We start from the raw sequence: 10,808 nt of genomic DNA, 5'->3' as shown, positions 1-10,808 counted from the left end.
GGTACATCCATGAAATTAAAAAAATGATTCTACTTCATAAATCCAATCCAACAATTCTTCTATTTGTAAACCACCATGAAAGTTGGGAATATCAGCATTCAATTTATATTCTGGTAAAGTGCCATAAGGACTCATGTTAGGTTTTAACCTTTTCTCATCTTCCCACCTTTGTCCTCTTCTTCGTCACTGTTGAGATTCACATTTGCAGGCTTCTTATAAGAACTGTTAAGAAAACTCTCAAATTGTTTGGTGAATTGAAGTGGTTTGAACAAAAGAATGTTTCTTAACTTTTGTGGTTTCATCGTCTTCTCGATCTTTTGTTTTCTTTTCTTCTCCTTCTATGTCATCAGTTAAACCTGGAACGCCTTCCTCATCTAATCCTGTGTGTTTCAACAACTTGAGAAGATAGTGTTCATGTGAATTAATTTTTTTTAATAACTTCTCTGACACAGATGTTGTTATCTTCTCCGACAAAGAGGTTTCCAATCTCTCGACGATATTTGTTTCAAGGTCAGCAAGGTCTGCCTTGGTAAGAGGTTGATCTGTGCCATAGAAGTTGATGAAAATATATGGTTTTGAGTATTTGTGGAAGCGGTGTTAGGATCTGTTTTTAGACAAGAATCTAAAAAAAAAGTTATAACCGGTACCAACTAGCATTATTAGAAGAAAGCAATTCAGAGATTGCTGGTGTTGAGAAGGGAAGAAAAGGATGAGAAAACAGAAGAATAATAGGGTTTAAAAATGAAAAAGATAGATTGCTCTAAAAGAGTTGTTTTAATTAACTTGATAATAATAATAATGTGTCTTACAAAAACGAAATAAACCTGTTTATATAGGCATGAACAAGAACCTACAAATAGTAAAACTCTAAAAGAAGAAATTATATACTTGATAAACAAGTAAACCAAAGTAACTGCTATGGATCAACTGTAATAGTTGATACAGCGAAAAAGTATCAACTATCATTGTTGATACAGCGTAAGGGGTCCTGGGACAGTTGACACATTGAGAACGGGTAAATGTCCTACACATCAGCTATAGTGGGTTTGTACTCTGTACTTGGGAGGGTAACTGGTGATGCCTTCTTATTAGTTTTTTTCGACCCTGATATTTGTTTCTCGAGCAACTTTCTCATAGTGGCTATTGTGTCTTGCAAATACATGTTGGCTCTCCTCAGAGTGAGATCAGGTCTGTCAGCCATGGGCCAACCTGCTTTTATAGTGAAAATATCCTTCTTCAAGAGCTTTCTCCATACATATTCGGCATAGTGGGGACAAATTGGAGTAACTAACCGTGTTTGAACATCCATAAAACGCCATAATATATCACGCTGGCAGCTTGTAAATACCCTGTCTGTAGAGCATAATATATCATTGAAGTTCTTAGTCTCAGTGACAGCAATATTTATGTCATTAAAAATACCTTATCTGCAAAAGCAAAAGGGGGACCTTGTCTGAGTGAAGACCCGGAATCCAAAATTTCCTCCATCCATGAGATTTCTTTTGTGAGTCGGATAATCGCAGATGCCGAGGTGTCAGAGACGAAATCTGCGTCATCCATGCCATCACCAGCATCAGCTAGAGAAAACCTTCTGGCATCTGCAGAAAAATCTTCAATTGCCTGGCGAAGTGACTTGTAATTTCCAGTCGACTTAGACATCTTCTCAGAGTTGAGCATAGAATGGCCGTTGCATCTAAAACCACACGGTCAGTATTGTTGGGCTAAAAGCACTGTGTGGTTGTAGATAGTAAATGTCAGATGGTTATGTATCAATTCCTTCCCAGAGACTCTAAGATCAAAAGGGTACCAGTAAGAAACTCCTGCTTCATCTTGTTGAGAACAGATTGAGAGACGGTTGATGGGAACCTTCACAGAAAATGAAATTCCAAACCTCATCTGTCATCTGTTCCGGTTTCAACAAATATGTAATCTTTTCCATACATTTCCCCATTCTGAAACATATGGCCAATGGCGTAATACGCCATGTAGAGCGTGTAACTAGATAAAGACTCGACGAGGAACTGCTCGTCAAAAGGAATATGAGTCCCCAAGCCAAAAGAGCCTGAGCAACCCCACTTATTCAGTTCCAGCTCAAGGTGTGGTCGAACAAATTGTGTCTCTTTATGGTAGACAAACATTCCTCAGCCATTTTCCTCCAATCTTCTTCCTCATATGTGATGTACCATTGATCTGTAAGGGCCACAATGCACTCATCACCTATTTCGGAGTTCTTCGAAATCAGCTTGATTCTCAAAGGAGATTCAAAGATCCTGCATATCCGCTTGGTGCGTGAGATTGACGCATTCAGTTTTCTCGATGTCAATCGAGAAGGAATATGCATAACTCTCTTCTTTGGTTCACAGTAACTAACTGCCTGGCTATTTTTAAGAAGCTTTTCCTGATCAATGGCTTTGCATCCTGGACCCTCATACCTGCAAATTCTCCAGAAAGCATAGTTCCTTCACTTTGCTTCAGCAAGCTTCTCCTTCTCATTCTAGCTCTTGATTTTCAAATCCATGCATACCCTTTCAGCTGATTTGTCCCCAAACTCAGGGATGTTGGTTATGGGTACAACCTCAAAGGGAAATATCCACTCATCCTTCACACCGAACTTTGCTTGCAGACCTGGTTTCGTCTTCAAATCTATGCACAGTCCTATAATCATCAGGGGAATCACCTGGGACACTGGTGACTATCCCAGTACCCTTATCAGTTAGGACGTTTGTCATTCGAAGTGTGTATATGATCTCATTAAAAGACAGAGGGGATCATAGGGGCAAACCAGTTGGCTTCTCTGGGATCCTAGAAAGGTTTTGATATGCAAGGTAAAGGGACGCCAACCAAACCTCTCAGTGATGACAAACACATCAGTCTCGTTGATTTCATAGGCTCCATATTTACCTTCAGCCAAACCCAGGCATTCGTTTCCCCATACATGGTCTCAGGTCTCAATGCGGCAGCAGCCAAGAACACTCTCTTTCCTTCCAAAGCTCCCATTTTAGCAGGGAAAGGCAGAATCACCTCCATTTTAATCAGGGAGTAATCTTGCAGAAGCACACCTTCACCTGATGCTCTGTCATTACCCACACATGGTTGTTCATCTAACGGAGAGTAGAATGTCATACCTCAACCTTCACAATCTTCCCCATCTCCTTCAATTTCCCGATCTGCCATCTGACAAATGAATCACATGATATATGTTGTGTTGGAGGATCACCACCAATCGCAACCCAAGCCAAATGCCATAAGGTCTTTCTTAGCAACAGGAGGTAGATGAGCCAGTGAGATGGATCCTGGAACTTTGAAATTTCAGCATCTGAGAGTCCATACTCTTTCATAATCTCCCATTGGTACTTTTCACCACCCGATTTTGACGCAGCTTGGACTTTTTGCTTTTGAATTTGTCCAGTTCAGTTTTTCGACTTGTATCAACTTCTGGTTCTGGTACTTTGTTAATAATGTGGTCCTTGTATCAACTTCTGGTTCTGACACTTTGTTAATAATGTGGTCCTCTTTCAACGCAAATACAGGTGGATTTCCAAATCTAACAATCTCCAGGGTCAGTTTATCCGCAAAGGCCTCAATGGGCATTCCAGTACAGTGGAAACCAAAAGGCAAAAGTACATTGGCAATTTGGCACCTCTCAATCGTCGATAAGCAGCAGCAAATTCAAGCTTCGACAATGAAAATGCATGACCCAGATGAAGTAGTCCATTTATGTTTTGGAGGCTTTTCACAAGATTCTGCCCTAAACACCAACTTTGAACATTTCTCTCAATTTCCAATAACTCGTCTCTTCTAGAATAACTCTTTGCACCATCCATCTCTTTATTTCGCCATTTGACAAAAACTGTACACAATAACAACTGATTACAGTCAGCACACAAACAACAACAAAACGATCAACAAAATATAGGTTGGAATGAACGATAGAGTATCAATACTCAAAAAAATAAATAGATGCAGGAATCAGCTTTCACAGGGAAGCATCATTACCAGTTTGCCACAGTAGATGATATCAGGACTTTTAATTTGCTTTAACTAGTCAACATCCAAAGGGGTTGAGTTTCGCATGGCATTAAGTAAAGAACCAAAATAGCTAAGTGTTATGTTGTACCTAGTTTGAATAATATGATATGAGGCTCTACTTACAATGTTTCCTGGAGTGGATTCAGACCATTGCTAACAGTAACAGATAATATCCACATGATTGGTATATAAGTTGATGCACCTGCATAGAAAGTTTGAAACAACTAGGTTAAGTTGTAAACCGAACAAAGAAAATCTCATATATGACAGTAGCACTTTAGCAGTACTATGAGATGGATATATAAAGAATAAAACAGATGATGGTGAAAATTTTGGATAAGCAACATATAAGCTAACAGGGAAGACCAGGAAAAGAAATAGGCTAAGAACGTGTCTCCCCCAAGTGAAAAGCAAAGTGATTGGAAGTTGGACATTGCAGAAAAATTAAACTAAAACAAAAATATTTTAAACCAACTCCTATGCAGTAGAATAAATAAATAGAGCTTCATTTTGCACTATCTTCACTTATAAAGGGGCCTAAAGATCTCATCATAGGTACTCTAGATGAACCTTTTGAAACAATAGTTATCCAGCTATCTATCTATTCATGGCTAAATTTTCACAGGAATTCAATGTGCACAGTACTAACAGATTTCACATAAGTAATTTCCTCAGTTCAAGAAAAAAAAAAACTCATTTGCAGCACTAATGAGCCTTGAATCCAGTACAAGAACAAACATGAGTAGTGAAAACACAAGTAGAGACCATAATCAGCTCTAATCAGCCTTGACTAGATTGAAAATTCTCAGAAAATACCATATTAGTAAGACCCTAAGTTTTCCATTATGGAATTAATTACTAAATTTTAGACAGTAATTCTCATCATATACACAAACCTAGGTGGGTATTTTGACATGAAACACACATCAATCAAGCGAACAACAATGGCATATACTGCAATCTAAAGAGACAATATAATGGCAGAAGATTTACCTGTGTGATTTGATACTAATCTGATTGATACCCAAAATTTTAGCCTTCGTTTCGAAATTTCTGATATGGAGGAGGAAAGTTGGTGGGATGTAAAAGTTCAGCTGAACATGTTTTGACTGACAATTAAAAATACAAATGAATCATAATATCTGTTGTGATGAAGGATCGCTGCCAACCGCAACCCAAGCCAAATGCCTTAAGATCTTCCTTAGCAACATGAGGGAAGTAGACAACCAGTGAGATGGATCTTAGACCTTATAAATTTCAGCATCTGAGAGTCCATACTCTTTCATGATCTCCTATTGGTACTTTTCACCACCCGATTTCGACGCAGCTTGGACTTTTGCTTTTGAATTTATCCATTCAGTTTTTCCACTTGTATCAACTTCTGGTTCTGATACTTTGGTAATAATGTTGTCCTCTTTCAACAGAAATACAGGTGGATTTCCAGATCTTACAATCTCCCAGGCCAGTTTATCAGCAGAGGCCTTATTGGGCATCCAGTACAGTAGGAACCAAAAGGCAAAAGTATCTTGGCACCTCTCAATCGTTGATAAGCAGCAGTGACTATGAGCTTCAACAATGAAAATGCGTGACCTAGATGAACCATTGATATAGGGATAAGGGATATTTCAATAGAATTTTTCACCTAGTTTGGAGGCTTTTCACAAGATTCTGCCATAAACATATCACTCTCATCCCACCAAGTTTGAACATTTCTCTCAATTTCCATTAACTTGTCTCTTCTCGCATAACTCTTTGCACCATCCATCTCTTTATCCGCCATTTGACAAAAACTGTACACAATAACAACTGATTACAGTCAGCACACAAACAACAATAATCACACAGAAACAACAAGGGAATGGTCAAGAGATAACGAACTGTTTACACTCACTAAAACGATAAAGTTGAATAATAGTGTATGAATACCAAAGAAATCAGATGTAGGCACCAGTTTCCGCAGGGAAGCATCATTCATTTGTTACCAGTTTGCCACAGTAGATGACATCAAGACTTTTAATTTACTTTAACTAGTCAACATCCAAAAATGGTCGAGTTTCGCACAAGTAAAGAACCAAAATAGCTAAGTGTTACTTAGGATCCAATTTGTATAAAATGATAGAAGGCTCTACTTCCACAGTTTACAGGAGCGGCTTTTTCAGACCATTTCTAATAGACAATTTTCGCATGATTGGTATATAAGTTGATGCACTTGCATAGAAAGTTCTAAACAACTAGGTCAAGTTGTAAACCGAACAAAGAAAATCTCATATATGACAATAGGGATAGCACTGCAGCAGTAGTCTAAAACAGATAATGGTGACAATTTGTCCTTTGTTGTATTGTCAATATCCTAAGCATTCTAGGATAAGCAATGTATAAGCTAACAGGGAAGACCACGAAGAGAAAGCAGGCTAAGAACGTGTCCCCTAACCCCAAGTGTATGAACCGAAAAGTTCAGTGTGTGGAAATTACACATTGCAGAACCAAATCAAAACAAAGCAAAAAAAATCTTTAACCAATTTTGCAATAGCATAAATAGAGCTTCATTTTGCACTATCTTCACTTATAAAGCAGGGGCCTAAAGATCTCATCATAGGTACTCCGGGACAAACCTGTTGATACAATGGAGAGCCAGCTAGCTATCTATTCATGGCTAAATTTTCACAGCAACAGGAATTCAATGTGCACAGTATTAACAGATTTTCCATAAGAAATTTCCTCAATTTAAAAAAAAAAAAAGAAACTCTTTTACACCATTGATGTCATTGAGAAACTAATAAGAAAGAAATGCCTAAATTAAAGATTTTGATAATAACCCATTAATCAATTACACAGAACAAACAAACCCATTTCTAATAAATTATTACCAAGTAGTGACAGTCAGTGTAGTAGTTGGTGAAAGAAAGAGAGAATTTAAATTTCAAAAACAAAACTGAAACTAAGAACTGAAAGTAAAATTACCAAGGTGGCGACAGTAGTGATGATCTGCTATTGATGGCGGTGGTGATGGACAGAATTATTATCAGCCCAGAGAAGATGAATAGAAGAAGCTGTGTGTCAGTTTTGCGAAGAGAGGGTCCTAGAAATGGGAGATTAGAATTTCTCTATTGGGTACCTTAAAACCATCCAGATTCGTTTTGAATAAACGGGTTAAGACCCGAACTAACTCTTTCAGTGGGTCACAGTCTTCCCATTTCCATTAAAATAAAATGAAGTGTTTCACTTCAATCCTAAAATTCCCAACTTTTTCAAACAGATTTTTTGATTTTTTTTTTCTCAATGGGTTTCTGCAAATTTGTGTCTGTTATTTTGAGTTTTACTACTTTGTTTAGTCTGCCAACATCCATTAATTCATTGAGCTCAGCTGAATTAGCAGAGATTCCAACCAATTTGTTAAACCATGCACAAAAACCAGAGCTTGCTAAGTGGATTGTTGATATTAGACGGAAAATTCATGAGTACCCAGAACTTGGGTTTGAAGAATTTGAAACAAGTAAGTTGATTAGAGAAGAGCTGGATAAAATGGGTATTGATTACAAATACCCAATTGCTGTTACTGGTGTTATAGGTTATGTTGGTAGTGGTGAACGACCTTTCGTTGCTTTAAGAGCTGATATGGATGCCCTCCCTATGCAGGTTTGGTTTTCATTTCTGATTTTCAGAACTTTTTTAATTTAATTTTTTTGGCTGTGTAAATGGGGGTTATGTTTCAGGAGATGGTGGAGTGGGACCACAAAAGTAAAATCCCAGGTAAGATGCATGCTTGTGGGCCTGATGCTCATGTTGCAATGCTCCTGGGTGCTGCAAAAATCCTTCAAGATCATCGCCAGAAGTTAAAGGTTCGTTGGATGCTTTTTTTGCTGTAGAAATGTCTTGGTTTCTCGAGCAATCATTGATTCAATTGGTGTGGTTATAATAGCATCTTCATGTGTTTATGACTATATTGCATTTGCATCCATGGTAGAATTGGCGAAATTCTGTTTAGGAATTGACTGAAAGCAACATACCTTACACTGTCAGTTTGTAGGAATGATGACCCAATTTGTCTACCTTTAGTGCTATGATATTAGAGATTCTACATATAGTATCGTATTGTGGAACCGTAAAATGTTGGTTGTCTTTCGAACTTTAGTGCTATTTCATTACAATTTGTTAACTTTATTGATAGTGCCCAGTCCTAAAGAAATCTTCTTTTCCTTGTTAGAAAATTTATGTAGAATGCCTATTTTTCGTAGCCCTTAGTAGCTTAAGAAACCAAGAAGTTTTTTGTTTTGACACTTTTAACTTCGGCTGTAGAGTTACATTAGTTGCAAGGTTCCAGTAGGCGGCTTTTTGCATTGCAGTGTTTAAAAGATTTCTGCATCAGCTTTAAACTATTCAAACTTGTCAATAAGAGAATGGCATTGAAAACTTAGTTTCAGTCGGCCGGTTGGTTTATGTTTGAAACCAAGAAGTTCGCCTACAGGTTTACCTTGTATGGAGTATTTTAACTTCGACTGTAGAGTTACATTAGTTGTAAGGTTCTGATTGTCTACAATAGGCGGCTTCTGCATTGCAGTATTTAAAATATTTCTGCATTATCTTTAAACTCTTCAAACTCGTCCATAAGAGAATGGAATTGAAAACTTAGTTTCAGTTGACCGGGTTAGCTTATGTTAACAACAATGTTCTTGTGACAGGGAACTGTTGCCTTAATTTTCCAACCTGCAGAAGAAGGAGCAGGGGGTTCAAAGAGAATGATAGAAGCTGGTGCACTGCATAACATCAATTCTATCTTCGCGTTGCATGTGACTGCTAGTGTACGTGCAGGCTCTGTATCCTCCAGGCCTGGCCCTATCCTAGCTGGGTGCGGCATTTTTGAAGCAGTCATTAGTGGAAAGGGAGGTCATGCAGCAATCACACAGCATACAATTGACCCGATATTAGCTGCATCGAATATAATCCTTAGCCTGCAACATATTGTTTCGCGAGAAGCTGATCCACTGGACTCGCAGGTACTTGCATCTTTGAATGTATTTTCATGAAAGGTGCTAATTGTAAGATTCTTATTAGACGTATCATTAAACCATTCAAATGACAATATCTGATCTCAAGTCTATTGAGCTGTCTTTGGTTCTTGACAAATGACAAAATTAAATTAGATATTAAACCGAGAAACTATTTATGACCCTAATTTAGGTACATATGTATTTTGTACTCGTGAATTGTTTGTATTCCTCTGAGCTGTTCCATGTAAAATAATCACACGTTTTCCAGGTAGTAACAGTTACAAAGTTCCACGGAGGTGAGGCATTCAATGTTATCCCAGATACAGTCACCATTGGAGGTACTTTCAGAGCGCTTTCGAAAAAAAGACTTGTAAAGCTCATGCACCGAATCAAAGAGGTAAAATTAGAAATCAGACTTTAACTTGTCAATATTTTTAACTTTCTATCATTGGTTAAAAATTGGTTCTCTTCCACCGTGAATATTACAGGTTATCATAGCACAAGCTTCAGTCAACAGATGCAATGCTACTATCGACTTCTTCACAGATGATAGCCTTTACCCGGTAACTTATAACAATGAAGTGCTGCATCAGCATTTCATAAACGTAGGAGGAGATATGTTAGGGGCCGAAAAAGTGCAAGACATGAAACCAATAATGGGATCAGAAGATTTTTCATTTTTCTCCAATCTGATTCCTGGACACTTTTTCTTTCTCGGGATGAACAACGAATCACTTGGAAAATTCGAGACAGCACATTCCCCTTACTTCACTTTCAATGAAGATGTACTTCCTTATGGTGCAACATTGCATGCATCATTGGCTAATAGATATCTACTTGAATTCGAAGCGTTATCTCATCTCTTGGAAAAGAATTTCCACGATGAATTGTACAATTACTCTATGTAAGAATCTTTGTCTAAGAATAGAATAGTGCCATTGACCGTAAAAACGAGCAAACTTAAAGCTACGTCCCCGAGACTACTCCACCCAAGAAAATCTGGAGTTCTCAGTGGATGCAAAAGGATTTCAAGTTTTCAACACAAAACCTTGGGCTTTTAGGTGGTAAAGAACACACATCATCTCCTACTGTTAAGATCGCTGTTTCAAGAACCATTGTGGTACCCAGTATTCCTAATGGTGCAAGGACAGTACACACAAGAAGAAATTCTATCTACTTTACCAGGAGTAGTGGTTGTGCAGTGCTGGGACTTACTGATCTACTTGTCGTTCTTGTTTTTCTTGATTATTTTTGGATGTGTGATAAAAGCTTTTGGGCAGTTGTGGTCTTAAATGTCCAGAGTTGAAGGGAGTTTGACTTTGAATACAACTTAAGAAGTACTAACATTTTGTTTTTAGCTTTGATTAAGTTGAAAAGTTTGAAGTCAGGCTGAAAAAATTACTTATGAAGCAAAAATGTTTCTGTTTCTAACTTTTGTTAGAGATTTTATTAAGAAATACCTGGGTCTACAAACCTGGATAGAACGGTGTCAAGATGTGCAACATCATGACTAAATTCTTCCACAGAAAGTCTGTCTTTCCTAACTACTTTTGAAATAGAATCATCTAAAGAGTTTAAATCTCTCTTGACATCTGAAACTTTAAAAGAATTAAAAGTTTTAAGTAAAAGCTTAATGTCTTGGGTGGTTCTCCTATTCTCCCATCTAATATCCAGAACTTCGTTATTGATTGAATTGACTACTATCTCTGCATCAGCTACCAAATGAATGCTATCCAGATCCATTGCTTTAGCTCATCTCAGCCCCTCTAGTACAGCTCTGCAGTCTCCAGC

At 37.8% G+C, this 10,808-nt stretch overlaps 1 protein-coding gene and 1 pseudogene across 1 annotated transcript; one reads left to right on the top strand and one right to left on the bottom strand.

Annotated features, from left to right (window-relative positions):
* Positions 1 to 755: 755 nt before the first annotated feature.
* Positions 756 to 3,472, bottom strand: LOC113351170 (annotated as a pseudogene).
* A 3,528-nt stretch (positions 3,473 to 7,000) lies between these two features.
* LOC113347800 (IAA-amino acid hydrolase ILR1-like 4) lies at positions 7,001 to 9,978 on the top strand. The gene is made up of 5 exons (XM_026591478.1): positions 7,001 to 7,665; positions 7,743 to 7,868; positions 8,709 to 9,023; positions 9,286 to 9,414; positions 9,506 to 9,978. Exons 1-5 carry the CDS (start codon positions 7,309 to 7,311, stop codon positions 9,923 to 9,925), a joined length of 1,347 nt encoding a protein of 448 aa, XP_026447263.1. The 5' UTR covers positions 7,001 to 7,308; the 3' UTR covers positions 9,926 to 9,978.
* Positions 9,979 to 10,808: the final 830 nt, after the last annotated feature.

This window comes from Papaver somniferum, chromosome 2 (assembly GCF_003573695.1).
Source record: "Papaver somniferum cultivar HN1 chromosome 2, ASM357369v1, whole genome shotgun sequence".
NCBI classification, from domain to species: Eukaryota; Viridiplantae; Streptophyta; class Magnoliopsida; order Ranunculales; family Papaveraceae; genus Papaver; species Papaver somniferum.
The sequence above is the reverse complement of the archived record's forward strand: the minus strand, read 5'-3'. Positions and strand labels throughout refer to the sequence as shown.

Excerpts from the sequence above, each read along its gene's own strand:
- LOC113347800 (XM_026591478.1), top strand. The coding sequence starts at position 7,309 with ATGGGTTTCTGCAAATTTGTGTCTGTTATTTTGAGTTTTACTACTTTG. Across the intron at positions 9,024-9,285 it reads CTGATCCACTGGACTCGCAG|GTAGTAACAGTTACAAAGTT; the intron begins GTACTTGCATCT and ends CACGTTTTCCAG. Across the intron at positions 9,415-9,505 it reads TCATGCACCGAATCAAAGAG|GTTATCATAGCACAAGCTTC; the intron begins GTAAAATTAGAA and ends TGAATATTACAG.